Genomic DNA, 16529 nt, shown 5'->3' with positions numbered 1-16529 from the left:
ATTTTTTGCCCCATTCCTTAAGCTAGATTCTCCGCTGAGCCCAGATCTGCCAGACTTCGCCTGTGAGAAGAGCCCAAGTGCTAAGCCCCAAGCCTCAGTACCATCCAGATGGCGGATTTCAGTTGAAGATTCATACCTTCCCTCTAGCCTCTGTCCTAAACAAGAATCTGTTTACCTTTCTTTTCAGCCAGAGTAATTTTTAAAAAATTCATCCCTGGTTTACTGCCACTAGTCAAGTATCACTAAAAGTTAAACATTTTTGGAGAAAGCAACCTTTCTGATTAATGGGCTACATGTTTCTAAATATCTTAGTTGAACTTTTTTGCCTCCTGCCTCCCACTCAAAACTTCAACTAAGCCTTTCCTCTAGGCCACTGCTAATCTAATACCTATGTTTGCTGAGTATTGTTAAGGCCTCTCTCAAAGCTGAGAAGGCCTTGACAAGTTTAATTGCCTCAGGGCGTCTGGGTGGCTCAGGCAGTTAAGTGTCAGAGTTCATCTCAGGTTCCTGAGTTTGGCTCATGGTTCCTGAGTTCAAGCCCCACATCTGGGCTCTCTGCTGTCAGTGCAGAGCCTGCTTCAGATCCTCTGTCCCTCCCCCCTCTCTGTCCCTCCCCACCACACGCTTCCTCTCCTCTCAAAAATAAATAAACTTAAAAAAAGTTAAATCGCCTCTAGGAAGGTTCTTGACATCTAGGCAGGAAACCTAAGGCTTGCTTAGCAGTGAAGTGTCAATTTTTACATAGCCACACTGTTTTAACTTACTCAACTTTATTGCAAGAACAAAATATTATTTTTAACAATAAAAGCACAGTGCCTACAGGCAAGAGGATGGCCAGGTCTCAGGCCAAGTCTTCTTCCCTAATGTTTCAGACCTAGGTTAGCTAGAAGTCTCCTAGAATGTAACATTTATCCACCAGGTGTCATTATTTACCAATTCTGGTAAGTCACTGGGCCGGGTCTGTGCTCTCTAGTTAAGATCAAGGCTAGAGATAAGAATAGGAGATGATCAAAATGGGTTTAGGAAAGAGCGCTGTGTCTGGAATGCAGACGGGGTGGGGGTGGGGTTGGATTTCAAAGGCTAGTGATGCTTTTCTGATCAGGTTTCCTAACCGACCACTTTCCCTGGAAGGAGTAAGAACTTGGGTTCTTAAGAATAGCCCGGGCTCTGTGCTGCATGTGCTGGGCTCGGGTGTATACCCCAAGTCTCAGCGGTCTTCCCATCAGTAAGATACATGACCTTCCTTGCACCTGGTTGCCCCCCCTGTTCTTCCCCTCTGGATCCTAGTCACATGTCCTGGGGCACAGGAAAGCACTTGCTCCTTCCCAGACTGAAGGTCTCTAGAGAGCCAGAGTTCAGGATACAAATGCCAGCAGTCATAGGACTATGAAAATAGGAAGTGGGTGTGCACAGCAGAGCCTGGTCAGAGGCCAGCTGCAAGGCTGAACTAGGGAAACAGGCCCATGTGCCTCTTCAGCTCCAGGTACAAGGCAGGAAGACGAGATGGGCTCAGGCCAGGCATGTCCTCTCCTTGCTCTCAGAGCCAGCCATTACTGGTGAAATCCATACGCAGCGCCTCCTCATCCGTGGGGCTTAGCTCCTGTAAGGGGGCGCGGCAGGGGCCTCCGTAGTAGCCAAACCAGTCCATGGTTTTCTTCAGCCCGGGGATCCCAAAGCGCCGGGTCACCTGTGAAGCAGGGCCTGTTAGAAGAAACTGGGGAATCCCTGCCCACACATGTCTGGGATCCAGACACGTGTCACTCTCAGAAAGTTAAGGTTCCCACCCTCCTCCCCTCGTAAAGTAACTTTTTTTTTTTTAACGTTTATTTATTATTGAGAGACAGACGCAGTGGGTGAGCAGGGGAGGGGTAGATAGAGGGGGAAGCTTAGAATCTGAAGTAGGCTCCAGGCTCTGAGCTGTCAGCACAGAGCCCAATGTGGGGCTCGAACCCACAAACTGAGAGATCATGACCTGAGCCGAAGTCTGTCGCTTAACCAACTGAGCCACCCAGGCGCCCCCCCCCCTTTGTAAAGTAACTTTATCAAATCTGTGACACCAGGGTAGATTGGAAATCCGGATTGAGTGACCAGAAGGCAGGTCAGCAGTAGAGAACACAATGCCAAAAATTCAGATTAAGGAAGGAAGTCACCTCCTCTGGTTTTAGGGGTAAAATCCACCCCATTGGGGAGAAAAGTGGCATTTGGTCATCAAGCTGGGATGCAAGAAGATAGCAATACTTTGGGCCTGGGCACTAGATCATCACAGGTCTGCAGCCCAGGTTCCAGGAACCAGTTCCCAGGCCTGGTGTGCCCTGGGAGTCAGGAAGGGGAAGGGTGTGTGAGAACTTTAGGCATAGTCCAGACTTTGGCCCTGCAGCAGGGACCCCCACCCACCCATAGCGCCTCGCTGACCCCAACTCTGAAAAACAACGCATCAGTTGCCCTGACAAGTTTCACTGTGTAACCTTATATCACGAACTTACTGTATCTGAGCAAGTTCTGTCTAAAAAAATGAGGGGGCTGGACGACATGATCCCTAAAGTGTTACCCATTGTCATGAGGGACCTAAAGCTATTGTCATAACTTAAAATCATGCATGGGGTCTTACAGAAAATGAATTATCGAGCTTCTTGGCTTTTGGCATAGCAACTGGTTATTTCATGCTGATCAGAAGTGTTAGAAGACTCTTTGACTACCCAAAAACTAAGAATGTAATCATTACTTAATAAAGTTTTATTTGAAGGGAAGTTAAAACCTTAGAAGGGTGGGCTTCACGAAGGGTAAAATAGTAAAAGGGGTTTCTTGGGGTAAAAAAGTTGAGAGCCACTGATGAATGACTAACTAGTAACTATTTACCACTCGACGCCAGGGAATTTTTTCTTGGAATGAGTGACAAGCCACCCTCCTCCTAAGCCTGGCCTCAGCCATGATGTTCTAATAACCTGGGCTTTTCACCCAAAACCTGAGCGGGGTGGGAAAGACCTAGAAGAGAGGATAGAAACAAGAAGTACCTAGAGAAAAGTCTTCGTCCACCATAGGTGTATAAGATCTCAGAGTTGCCCCCTCCTCAGACCCACAGAAAGAATTGAATGCTTTGGTGTGTAAAGAGCACGGAAAGTCCTAAATATAGCCAGGGCAGGAGGCTGGCTGGGTGGGAAGGCGGAGGAAGGACATTGTGTTCAAGCAGGGCAATAGGGTGACATCAAGCCGCTCCTGGGGTGGCTGAGCCCACAGCCCAGGCAGCAGAAAGGTGTTCCAGGCATTCCTGAGTGTGTGCCCAGAGTTGGCACAGGAGGAGGCACAGAGTGGAGAGTAAGGCAGGATGGCATGCAGAGAGCTAGGACGGCAGCACACATCCTCTCTTCCCAAGGGGCCGCCCGCTGCTTCATCTGTAGAACGAGGGAGAGGACAACACCGACCCCACGTCACAAGAGTCATACGAGAAAAATGCCACTGTGAGACCCGATCCCAGGAGACCTAAAAGTTACCCCTTTTCCTGTCCTGGGGGAATGCAGCTTCTGGGACCGACTCTCCTGCAGGTGGGTGGGAGTGGAGAGCAGAGGTCCCACCCCAGCGGCATGTCCAGTACACAAAGGACAGTGTGTTCCCTGATGGGCCTCACTTCTGCAGTTCTTCCACCCTCTGAATAGACTATCCTATCCCAGGAGGACCGTCACATCCAGGAGACTCGTGCTTGCCTCCCCAGCTGTCCCTTCTCTAACTCTAAGTGAATCTGCCCCTTGGAGGTAAAGCTATAAGCTGTGAGGGAGATCTAGAGCCCACCCCCCACTTCACCCAAACAAAACATTACCCGCTTAGCCTGGGACTACCAGCTCAGATGCAAAACTTAAGGGAATGCCAAAGAAATCAGTCATCAAGGTAAGTAATATTTAGTGCCATATTTTTAAAAAAATCAAAACCGATGCAAGAAAAAAAATCCATAAATGAACAAAGTGTCAATGTTTTAAACAAAGACCAGATCCAACAGACCCATGCCCTGCCACATGTAACCTGAGGCAAAAGCAAACGCGGGCCCTTCTATACATGCATTATGCATTTTTCATTGGTTCATTTTTTTTTTCTAGGAGTAGATGCAGAAAAACAAATTTTTGATGAGGTTGTTTCTATTCAAGCTGGGAAAGCAAAATTATAATAAATTATGTTTTTAATATATATAATACTTAAAACTAGAAGAAGGATGTTTTAATATACTTACTTTTTAATTTTTCAAAATTTTTTTCAAATAGTTTAATGTTCTACGGGGAGGGATTACCATTTAGAAAAATACTTAGAGGGCTGGCTCAGAGCCTACAACTCTTGATCTCAGGGCTGGAGAAAAGAAAGGAAGGAAGGAAGGAAGGAAGGAAGGAAGGAAGGAAGGAAGGAAAGGAAAGAAGGAAGGAAGGAAGGAAGGAAAGGAAGGAAGGAAGGAAAGGAAAGAAGGAAGGAAGGAAGGAAGGAAGGAAGGAAGGAAGGAAGGGAAGGAAGGGAGAAAGAAAGAAAGAAAGAAAGAAAGAGAAAGAAACTTAGAGTTTCCACTTTCAGGAAGAGGGAATAAATGTACTTCGCCCTATTCCTCCCAACAAATATAACTAAAAAACCTTGGACATTACATAGAAACAAACATGAGACTCCAAAAGGCAGAGGGAAAGAAGAATGACTAGGGACTTCAGGACCCAAGGAACACAGCAGTAAGTTCCCTGGCCTCCACTTGAAGCTGAAGCAGCCGGCGATGCTGAAATGCATTCAATGGATACAGATAATAAAAGCTCCCAAAAAAGCCTGTTCACTCAAGCCAAGGACCAAGAAGTTGCAGCCCAGCAAGATGGAAAACTTTTAGGCCATCACCACTCTGCTCCAGCCAAGCACCCCAGAAAAAAACTATAGCCCTACCCCCACCCAGGCCAGCAAAGGTTGAATTGGGAGCCAGAACTTCTACCCCCCACTTTACCCCCTCCACAACAGATGTTTTCAGCAGAGGCCCAGGGAGGAAAGTCAGAACTTTTCACACCACCGCCCACACTTAAGGAAGCTACTCCCCCCAGACATATTTGCAAAGTCAGTGGAGGCCAGGTGGGAAGCAGTAAGGAAGCATTCCTACCCCTTCAGGTCAGGGAGGTGTCAGTGGAGGCCAAGGGCAGAGCTGTACTTTTAAAAACCTCCCCTCAAAAGAAATTTCCAGGTCCAGATGGCCTCACTGGAGAATTCTAAAAAATGTTTAAAGAAGATTTAACACCAATTCTACACAGTCCCTTCCAGAAAACAGAAGAGCAGGGAATACTTCCCAGTCAACTGATGAAGCTATTATTACCCTGATACCAAAATCAGACAAAGACAGTGCCAAAAAAGGGGGAAAACTACATACCAATATCTCCTATGCATAGACAGAAAAATCTTAAACTAAGAATTAGCAAACGTAACTCAGCAACATATGAACAAGTTACACACCATGACTATGTGGGGTTTATTCCAGGAATGCAAGTCTGGTTCAATATTAGAAAATTATCCATGTAACTCACCGTATCAGCAGGCTAAAGAGGAAAAACAATCACATGATCATATCAATCAATGAAGAAAAAGCATCTGACAAAATTCAATACCTTCTGCAAAACCACACAGACTTGATTACTGTAGGTATATAATAAATCTTAAAATCAAAGGCGCCTGGGTGGCTCAGTCGGTTAAGCGTCTGACTCCGGCTCAGGTCATGATCTCATGGTTCGTGGGTTCGAGCTCCACGTCGGGCTCTGTGCTGACAGCTCGGACCCTGCTTCAGATTCTGGGTCACCCTCTCTCTCTGCCCTTCCCCTGCTCACACTCTGACACACTCTTTCTCAAAAATAAACATAAAATAATTTTTTTTTTTAAATCTTAAAATCAGTAGACTAATTCTTCCCACTTTGTTATTTTTTCCCAAAATTGTTTTAGCTAGTTTTTAATTCCTTGGCCTTTGCATATAAACTTTAGAATAATTTTGTGTGGTTTTACAGAGGAATAGATAGACATAGATAATGGAAGCAACAGAGAACCCAGAAATGGAACCACACAAATATGCCCAACTGAGTTCTGACAAAGGTGCAAAAGTAATTCAATGGAAGAAAGATCATCTTTTCAATAAATGGTATTGGAGCAAGTGAATATCCAGAAGCGAAAAGAAAAACAAAACAAAACAAAAAAAAAACCCTCCATCTAAGTCTCACACATCATACAAAAATTAACTCAACATGGGTCATGGACTTGTAAAACTATAAAACTTTTAGGAAAAACAGGAGAAAATCTTCACCATCTAGTGCTAGGAAAAGTCTTCTTAGGGTTGACACTAAAAGCATAAACACAAATAAAAATATTGATAAGTTGGACTTCATCAAAATTAAAAACTTTTGTCCCGCAAAAAACCTGTTAAGAGAATGACAAGGGACATATGGGTGGCTCAGGAGGTTAAGTGTCTGACTCTTCGTTTTGGTTTAGGTCATGATCTCATGGTTCGTGAGTTTGAGCTCCATGTTAGGCTCTTTGCTGACAGTGCAGGGCCTGCTTGGGATCCTCTCTCTCTCTCTCTCTCTCAAAATAAACAAATAAACTTAAACAAAAAAAAAAAAAAAAAAGGAATGACAAGACAAGCTACTGACTCGGAGAAAATATTTGCAAACCACATACCTCGCAGAGGACTGGTATCTAAAAGATATAAAGAAAGAACTTCCAAAATTCAACAGTAAAAAAAAAAATCCAATCATAAAATAGGCAAGAGACATAAACAGACATTTAATTTAAGAAGATATAGGGGTGCCTGGGGCTCAGGCGGGGCTCAGTCGGTTAAGTGTCTGATTTCGGCTCAGGTCATAATCTCGTGGTTTGTAAGTTTGAGCCCCATGTTGGGCTCTGTGCTGACAGCTCAGAGCCTGGAGCCTGCTTCAGATTCTGTGTCTCCCTCTCTCTCTGCCCCACCCTGCTCGCTCTCTCTCTCTCTCTCTCTCTCTCTCAAAAAATAAATAAATATTGAAAAAAAAGTTTTTTAAAGAAGATATACAGATGGTGGGACAGGACAAAAAGAAGATATAGAGGTGGCAAATAAATACATGAAAAGATGTTCAATAGCATTAGCTATCAGAGAAATGCAAAATGAAAGCACAATGAAGTGTTACAACACACCTATCAGAATGGCTAAAATAAACAGTAGTCACAGTGCCTAAAGCTGGTAAAGACGCAGAGAAAATGAGTCAGTCATACATTTACACTGATATAAATGTAAAACACTCCGAAAAACATTTTGGTAGTTTCTTAAAAAACTAAACATGCAATCATCATATGACCTACCAATTGTGTATTTATCCCAGAAAAATGAAATTTTATGGTCGCACAAAAGCTTGTACATGAATGTTCATAGCAACTTTTAATAGGCCCTAACTGGGGCGCCTGGGTGGCTCAGTCAGTTAAGTGTCTGACTTCGGCTCAGGTCATGATCTCACAGTTGTGATTCGACCTCTGAGTCCGGCCCTGTGCTGACAACTCAGAGCCTGGAGCCTGCTTCAGATTCTGTGTTTCTTTCTGCCCCTCCCCCATTTGCACTCTGTATCTCTCAAAAATAAACAAACATTAAAAAAAAATAAAATAGAAAAAACCAGTCCCAAACTGGAAACAATCTAGTTGTCCTTCAACAAGTGAATGGTTACACAAGCTATGGTATGGCTGTACCATGAAACACTATTCATCAATAAAAAGGAATGGGCTATTGCCCCAGGCAACAACTTTGAATCTGCACGGAATTATGCTGAGTGAGGAAAGCCAATTGCAAAAGGTTATATACTCTGGGGCACCTGGGTGGCTGAGTCAGTTAAGCATCCAACTTCAGTTCAGCTCATGATCTCGCGGTTTATGGGTTTGAGCCCCACGTAGGGCTCCGTGCTGACCGCTCAGAGCCTGCTTGGTATTCTGTCTCCCTCTCTCTGCCCCTCCTCGGTTATGCTCTTTCTCAAAAATAAATAAATAAACATTTTTTTTTAAAAAAAGGTTATATACTCTGATTCCATTCACATAGCAGTCTTGAGCTGACAAAACAATAAAAACAGTGAACGTATTTGTGGTTGCCAGGAGTTAAGGACAGGATGGAGGTAGGAGTAGATGTAACCATAAAAACATAACATGAGAGATCCTTCTGGTGATAAAAATACTCTGTATCTTGACTATATCAATGTCAAAATCCTGGTTGTGATATTGTACTTTAATTTTGTGAGATGTTCCATTGAGGGAAACTAGAGGCCAGGCACATGGACTCTCTTGTATTATTTCTTACAACTTCATCTGAATCTACAGTTATTTCATAATTAAAAGTTTAATTTAAAATATAGAGGGGCGCCTGGGTGGCTCAGTCGGTTGAGCGTCCGACTTCAGCTCAGGTCGTGATCTCTGGGTCTGTGAGTTTGAGGCCCGTGTTGGGCTCTGTGCTGACAGCTCAGGGCCTGGAGCCTGCTTCAGATGCTGTGTCTCCCTCTCTCTGTGCCCCTCCCCTACTCATGCTCTGTCTCTGTCTCTGTCTCTGTCTCACTCTCTCTCTGTCAAAAATAAAATAAAACATTTAAAAAATAAAATAAATAAAGTAAAAAATATATATAAACGTGTCTATAGGAACACACATTTTCCTTCCTGCCTCAGACTCCAGTGTGGCTCTGAACAGCACTGCCTGGCTCTTGACAGGCATTCCACCTTGGCTCTTCTCCTTGACTTGCCGTCTGGCAAGTACACCGTCTGACTGCAGAATAGATTTTTTTAAATGTTTATGTATTTATTTGGAGAGAGAGAGAGAAAGAGAGTGAGAGCATGAGCAAGTGTGAGCAGGGGAGGGCCACAGAGAGAGAGGGAGAGGGAGAGAATCCCAAGCAGGCTCCATGCTTTCAGGGTAAGGCCTGATGCAGGGCTCAAACTCACGAACCATGAGATCATGACCTGAGCTGAAATCAAGAGTCGGATGCTTAACTGACTGAGCCACCCAGATGCCTCAGAAATAGACTATTTGAAGACAAAACTCTCCTGGGAAATCTGGGCTCTGAATGCCTCCAGCCTTCCAATTCCTTTATTCCCAATCATTCTGTTTTCCAGGATTTGGCCCTTTATAAAGCTGATGAAAAGGCCCACGGCTCACTCTTTCTAGGCAGTGCATCTCTAAGCAAGGTCCCGGGATTACTTATGTCACCACAATCAGCCAAGATGTTTGTTTCAAGGCTTATTCCTGGGCCTACAGGATTAGAATTTTAACTAGCACCCTAGATGAATTCCAATGCAACCAATAGGGCTCAACTTTGTCTGAAGTCATGATTTTCTGGAGAGGCACAAGGAGTTCCCACACTGGGATATTCTCTAAAAGGACTTTCTGAAAGGGAAGAGGCTAAGTGGGGACCACTGTGCCTGCCTTGGCTCCTGCTCCAGTGAGGACACAGACACCCCCCCCACCCCCACCCCACCCCGTGCCTTGGGGCCATTGGCTGGGAACTCACCGCAGTGTTTGGCTCAATGAGGCGGTGCTGCAGCTTCTGGGCATCTTCCCATTGCCCTGTGAGGCAGAGTCGCTCCAGCTGGCACACCTGAGCCCCCAGGACATTGGCCAAGGCACACACGCCCCCCACAGCTCCTGCCCCAGAGTAAGATGCAGAACATCAGCCAGAGCCTCTTCTCACAGACAATGTCAGACCCTGGTCCCCAGCACCCCTTATTCTGGGGAGAGAGGATGTGGATTTCTGTGCCATTGGCCAGCCATGTCAAAGGCATGCTCTGTGAGTCCACAGAGAACAGATTTCCAGAGAGAAAAGCTGCCAGCATATTTGAAGTAGAATCCCACAGGCTGAAGGTCAGGGAACAGAGCCTGAGGCTAACCTGAGAACAGTTCCTTCCGTGCACCCCCCCCCCAATACACCTCCCAGAGTAAAGTCCCACCTGCCACTTGACACCTCCATGATCCTCTAATAGCCCCCTGACTCATCCGTGCGGGAAGGGGGTGGAGTGGACAGGAAGCCTTTGCTCTTCTGAAATCTTATTCCCCCCAGTGAATTCAGCCTGGGACAGTGCTGGGGGTGGGGGTCAGTGGAAAGAGCTCTGGACACAGTCAGGAGACCAGGCATTTCCTCCCATTGGTTGCATGAACTTGCACAAGTCATAGACCTCCGGGTCCTCTTTGTTCTTATCTGGGCAACGAAAACGGGCTGGCTGTGATCTCAGGAGGCCCTGCCACTCTGCCAGCCTGGGATGTGATTCTACGTCTAGTTAGGAGTGGCCTCAAGACTGGAGAGTGAGAAATTTGGAATGAGCTTATATAGCTGCCATTTACTGATCCCCACTCTGTGCCAGGCACTATGCAGACACGGGGCCAATGCTCTCAAATTCTTGTAACACCCCCCTGCTTTAGAGGGTAGAAGTTCAGGCCCAGAGAGGTTGAACACCTTGCCGGGTGGTACTCAGTACACGGCAGAGCTGAGATTCCAACTCACATCCCCGAGCCTCCAGAGCCTGTGCTCTTTCCAGCTGCCCCCCTCAGGAACGAGGCTTCAATTGGTCCCCTCTTCTGCCATTGCTCTTTAGAGACTGTGACGTGGCAGAGGAGAGACGTGCAAGGTCCTAGATAATAAGCCAAAGTCTGTGGAGACCAGGAAAAAGGAATGGGCATTGCCCTCTGCAGCACCAGAAAAGTAACTCAGATCTGCACTTGCTGGGGCTTCAGCCGAAGGGAGAAAATGCTTCTTCTCCTCCCCCTTGAGGGCTTAAAACCAACCCGAACCCAAGCACCTTGACCCACAACAGACAAGCTCATTTGGTCCAATGGTGACATTCCCAGGACCTTGAACTGGAACAGAATCAGGCAGCTGAAGGTCCCTGGCCCATTCCTACAGGTCTGACAATTCCTTCCGGCCTAGCACCCAGGTGAGAGGAAGCCACACTCCTGGATGAGAGGAGAGGCCCTAAGGCCTGTGTCCTCAGAGAATGATTTACAAGGTGACATCAGAGGAGCTAAGTCTGTTACCGAAGCACTGAGCTCAGGACTTAGAACAGCAGGCATCCCTGCTACAGACCAAGGATGGTACAGAGCCACCCTCTTCTGCCCAAGGTCACTCGTAAGCACCCAATATTGAGACTTCTGAGGTTTCCAAGCAGACAGGCTGGCAAAGGGCCCCCTGCAGACCCAGACGCAGCCTGCATGGTTTCTCCCAGCACACCCAGGGCGGTGGGGGCAGGTGGGCAGGGGTCCTGGGTGTACCACCCATGACGGTGTGAGAGCGGCGGGAGGCCTACCCACAGCATAGCTGGCCAGCAGGAAGCCAGCCGATCCAGCCAACACCTGGAAATCCTGCCTCCCGGTCTTGTGAACAATCAGCCCCATCCTGGTCACCTGCAACAGCAAACCCGGGTGAGAGCTGCACCCAGAGCCTCAACACCAACGGAGAAGGGGGCTGAGCGAGGGTGGGAGGAGAGCCCAGGCCCCAGAGAGCCGCCCCAGAACTCAGACAAAGCCCCAGAGAGCCCACACGATGGAAAGAACCCAAACAGGAGCCCAGGACTGGAGTGGGTTCCAGAGCTGCCCTGAAGTCGCTAGCACAGGAGAAGAGGAAGGAGCCCCAGCCAGGAGCTGCTGCCACTCACATCGCCACCACTGTCCTTGATGCCCACGATGTTTGGGTGCTGGGAAAGCGTGACCACCGCATCCACCGGCAGGTCTAGCCCCGTGTTGGCTGGGACACTGTAGAGCACCACAGGAATCGGAGAGAGGTCAGCGACCTGCGAGAGGCAGAGAAGAGGGGAGAGGCATAGGGCAGCTGCCCCAGGCCCGCCACGAGCCCACCACCACCAGCTCCGGGCCTGGGGCGCTACGGGGCCCCTGGACAGGCCTACCTCCTGGACTAGAAGTCACAGTGCCACGTGCCCTGCTTGTAAGCAATTGATGAGTACTATTTCATGAGTGCTTTCTGTGTGCCAAGCTCAGTTCTAAGTCCTCTATTTTCTGATGGAACTTAGTCCTCACAACAACCCTGTGAGGAAGACACCATCATTCTGACCATCTGAGAGCGGAGGAAACAGCAACACAGTATGGCCGGGCCAGTGGCCCGGCACCAGGTGGCGGCTAGCGCCTGGGGGCATCCCTCCCGTCCCACAGGTGTCATTCATGGAAGTAGGCTCACCCCTTGGCCCCTGGCCTCTCTGTCTCCTCTCCCCAGGCAGTCTCCTCTCCTCGTCCAGCCTTCCCTTGGTCCCAGGCCCCAAACCCATGCCCAACCCTCACACCCTACCTTGGTGTAGTGGTGAATGAGGGCGGCGCTGCTCATGCGGCCACGATAGAAGCAAGGGGTCACCACGATGGCGGCGTCAGCCCCAACCTGGGCCATGCTCACAGTCATCTCCACCGTGGCTTGAGTGGCTGCAGGAGGAAAGAGGGAGTCTTCCCTGTAGGCCATGGAGGGTGAGAGCAGGAGGCAGAAGGGCAGGGCTAGGACCCTGGGGCAAGCAAGGGGGGCAGAAGGGAAGGAACCAGCAGGCTGAACCAACCCCAGGGCCAAGGAGCCTGGCTTCCCACCCCAGGCACCCCCAAGTACCCCTAGGGCCCAGAGCATTGTGGCCTCACACTCGCAGCCAGAGCCAGCTAGCAGCAGTTTGTCCTTGGGCATGGCCTGGCGGACTCGGCTCACCACCTCCAGCCTCTCGCTGCTGGTCAGGAAGGGGAACTCGCCGTTGGAGCCCTGCACCACGAAGCCTGATGAACAACCAGGATATTGGTGTTACACTCACACAGGTTCCTACCTCCCCAACACCATAGCTTTGCGCATATCTCCTTCTCATCTTTGTCCTGAGGCAGGCAGAATGTTTCACCCAGTTGCGGTCACAGTGTCCACACCGTTTTTCTTTGTGTTAATGAAATGTGTCAGCTATACCCCAAAGAATCGATGATAATGTAACCCACAGGTGCGTACCCAACAGTCATGGCAACCCTCCCCTATCACGTTTTTCTTCCTCCTCTAACCGTCCTGACTCAGGTGCTATTGTTCCCACTCAAGTCTTATACCCTAAGACATACATATGGACCCATAAACGACATATAACAGTTGTGGCCATTTTAAACTGTATAGAAATGGAATCAAGATCATACAACCTTCTGCAGTCTGCTATTTTTGCTCAAGATTATGCTGTGAGCTTTGTCCATAGCAGCGCACAGGTCTGATTCATTCATTTTAATGGCTACAGAATATTCTATTTGAAGTCAGACTACAATTTACTTTTCATTTTCCCTTCGAGGACACTTAGAATGTTTCCTTAGTTTTGCTATTACAAACAATGCTGAAACAACCATGTTCTACAGTCTTCTGTGCCCATGTCTGAGCTTCTCCACGGTTTCTTTAGGTTTGTAATTGCTGCGTCACACGTATGTGCATTTTCACTTGCCAAACATCTCTCTCAATAGCCAGTTCATACCCCATCAGCACATAGAAGAGTCCGTTAGTGTTCATCCGTGTCAACACCAGGTATTGTCAGAATTAATATTTGCCAGTTTTCTGGGTGAAAAGTGATACCTCATTATTTTACTTCACATTTTCCTGTTTTATTGATCATGTGAGAAGTTTCTAACATCACCAGGTAAGGTGTCAACTCTTTTATATAAATCCATGAGAGACCAGGAGATTTGATGCTGTTTGACTGAATCCGAAGGGAAGGTTAGTAAAACCGTCCTCCTCTCCGCTTTTTCATTTAACTCTCTCTACCCTCTTCTTCCTCCTCTCTACTCCAGTCCATCCTCAAAACACTGTTCTTAAATAGGTGACAAATACAGCATATGGCATGGCGAGACTATTAATAAACAGGAGACTGCTTGGGAGAAAGGAATGAAAAGAAAGCTGGAGGTGATACTGATCTACAATACAAAATCCCCACTGCACCGTTGAGGGAGATGGGCCATCATTTTGATTTGGAGCTTCCTGACAGTCCAAGCTAAAAGGGAAATGTGATCAGCTGACAGATATGCAGAACTCCAGATAAAAGCAAAGCAGCTGCCCGGGGGAAACACACAGTTTCCTGGCATCGGGACCAAGAGAGACTGTTCCCGTGAGTCATCCTTAAGGGACACAATGTGATGTAGAGTCAACTTTTCACCACAAACCTTTTTCCATGCTGTTCGCTACACCATTAGATTCCACTCAGTGGACTGCCAGAATGGCTCACTGGATACTTAGCAATCCCACCCCCTGCCAGCTTTTTTGCCTTGGTGATATTGTAGGGAGCATCTTGAGGCAAATAGTTTTTGGCTTCTGTTGTGCTGCCTCCTCAGGATCCATTTCTCCGTGTCAGGCCGGGAGCCTCCTTCTGTCTCGGTACAAATGGTGTTAGTGCTTTCCCAGTGGGTCATCCCCACTCTTGAGTTGCCAACCCTGGAGAGGACTGGACCAGCACCCTCTGACTAGGATTCTGAGGTCAGGCTTTCACCAGTCCCTCTGTGCAAATGCCAAAGACATCTCCCTCCCTCCCCAACCCTGCCCGCTTGCCCCCACCTTGCCCCCACCGCCCAGCCCGGTTCTTACTCCAGCTGCTTCTTCAGCCATGTCCACTCACTCCCAAGTCCTGCTTCATTCTGGCGGCCAGTGCCACGGGCCCCTGAGCAGTTAAGACCGCTGGGTCTTGCGCTCTCAGAGAGGAAGCAGGCCCCTGTGGTCAAGACTCCCGGTGGCCTTTCCCTTGTCTCCTGTAAAGGAGCATCTGACCCAGGCCTGACTCCCGAGGAGGAGGCCAGGCCAGGCTAGGGAAGAGGGAGTATCACAGAGTCGGGGACGCAGTGGACCCAACTCCCCTCTGGCTTTTGAGGAAGTTAGTTATATCAGGTCTCTGAGTCCCTGTTTCCTTTTCTCTGGGATGGTAATAAAATCATTTTGATCCTACCTTATAAGGCTATGTTAAAGGCCCAAACAAGAAAAGGTAAGAGAAAGTACCCTGAAATCTGTGAACTGATGCTGGCGAGAGCCCCCTCCTTCTCCTTGGAGGGATGCCCAGTTTCGGGCCCGATGTGCCTCTCTCTGCTGGTGCAGCAAGGGGACTGGAGGAGTGGAAGGGCCAGGGTCCCGGATGGGTCGGGGAGTGAAGACAGGGAGCGGTTCTGAACTCAGAGGAACCTGGGTGTAGCTCTCAGTGCAGCCCCTGATCAGCTATGAGATCTTGGGCACGTGGCTTAACCAAACCTCAGCTTCCTCACATGAAAAATGGGGAGAGTATCAGTGCTCTCCTTAAAGCATTGTTGTGAGGCTCAAATGAGATACTATGTATAAAGTGCTTGGATGAGAACCCGGCCTGCCGTCTGTGTTAGCTGTGATTACTATGGAGTCAGGAGAAAGTGCACAAGCCTTAAATGAGAAGGGTGGCAGCTTTCCATCTGAGGTGGAGGAGGATGGCTGGTGTGGAGGGGAGGCCGCACTCAGGAACCTCTCCCGTCCCCTCCAGCTGCAAGACAAAGGGGCTCATCACAGACGCTACTCTCTCTTGGCCCCATGGTCAGGCTGGCCACTCCAGGGAGCCAGAGCGGCCTGGGAAGAGGAGTGAGTGTTTGGGGCTGGGGATGCATATCTCCTTACCAAGAGAATATACTTGAGTTGGTGGCTTAGTGGCCATTTTCCCTATGGCACAACTGTAATAAAACCTTGACATTTTGAACTACTTTTAAATTAATAGAAAAGTTGCAGAAATAGTGCAGGGGATTTCCACACCTCCCTCACCCAACCTCCACCAATGATAAGATCTTACTATTTATTTAGTACAATGATCAGAACCAGAGAATTAGCGCTGGTAAGGTACTAACTTGCAGACTTTAGTTGAATTTTGCCAGTTTTAAACTTCTTTAAAGATTCCAAATTCCTAATTAGCCAATCTGAAATTGTATGCAATAAACTTTTAATAAGGGATTTAAGATCTTCCAAATAAACACATGCATTTTATGCATTTTTACAATCACTTTCAGAAGTCACACCTCACCACCCTTGCTTTTTGTCTAATTTAGCAGCCTCCAACATTTTCTAGTATGACAGACCCTATTTTTTTCCATTAATATTTTTGTCATAAAGTATTTTACCTTTTTATTTTTTATTTAATTACTGTATTTTTAAAGTAGGCTCCACACCCAATGTTGGGGCTTGAACTCATGACCGTGATCTGAGATTAAGAGTCATATGCTCTACGGACTGAGGCCACCAGGCTCCCCTTATTTATTTTTTTAAAGTAATCTCTACATCCAACATGGGGCTTAAACTCACAACCCTGAGATCAAGAGTTGTGCACTCTACCAACTGAGCCAGCCAGGCACCCCTGTTATGAAGTTATGAAGTATTTTAAATTTAAAGCATATTATAGGGGCGCCTGGGTGGCTCAGTCGGTTAAGCGTCCGACTTTGGCTCAGGTCATGATCTCGGGGTTTGTGAGTTCAAGCCCCGCGTCGGGCTCTGTGCTGACAGCTCAGAACCTGGAGCCTGTTTCAGATTCTGTGTCTCCCTCTCTCTCTGACCCTCCCCCGTTCATGCTCTGTT

At 47.7% G+C, this 16529-nt stretch overlaps 1 protein-coding gene across 1 annotated transcript in view; it reads right to left on the bottom strand.

Annotated features, from left to right (window-relative positions):
- Positions 1–947: 947 nt before the first annotated feature.
- The window catches only part of HOGA1 (4-hydroxy-2-oxoglutarate aldolase 1), a 23286-nt gene continuing 7704 nt past the window's right edge, over positions 948–16529 (bottom strand). The window contains exons 2-7 of the mRNA XM_049645511.1: positions 12599–12727; positions 12267–12394; positions 11623–11757; positions 11275–11371; positions 9489–9622; positions 948–1687 (exon numbers count right to left, since the gene is read on the bottom strand). Of these exons, the coding sequence (XP_049501468.1) occupies positions 1538–1687; positions 9489–9622; positions 11275–11371; positions 11623–11757; positions 12267–12394; positions 12599–12727 (773 nt within the window). The 3' untranslated portion in view covers positions 948–1537. The remainder of the gene's footprint in view (positions 1688–9488; positions 9623–11274; positions 11372–11622; positions 11758–12266; positions 12395–12598; positions 12728–16529) is intronic.

Source organism: Panthera uncia, chromosome D2, assembly GCF_023721935.1.
Source record: "Panthera uncia isolate 11264 chromosome D2, Puncia_PCG_1.0, whole genome shotgun sequence".
Lineage (NCBI taxonomy): Eukaryota > Metazoa > Chordata > Mammalia > Carnivora > Felidae > Panthera > Panthera uncia.
This window is presented reverse-complemented; position numbering and strand designations above follow the sequence as displayed.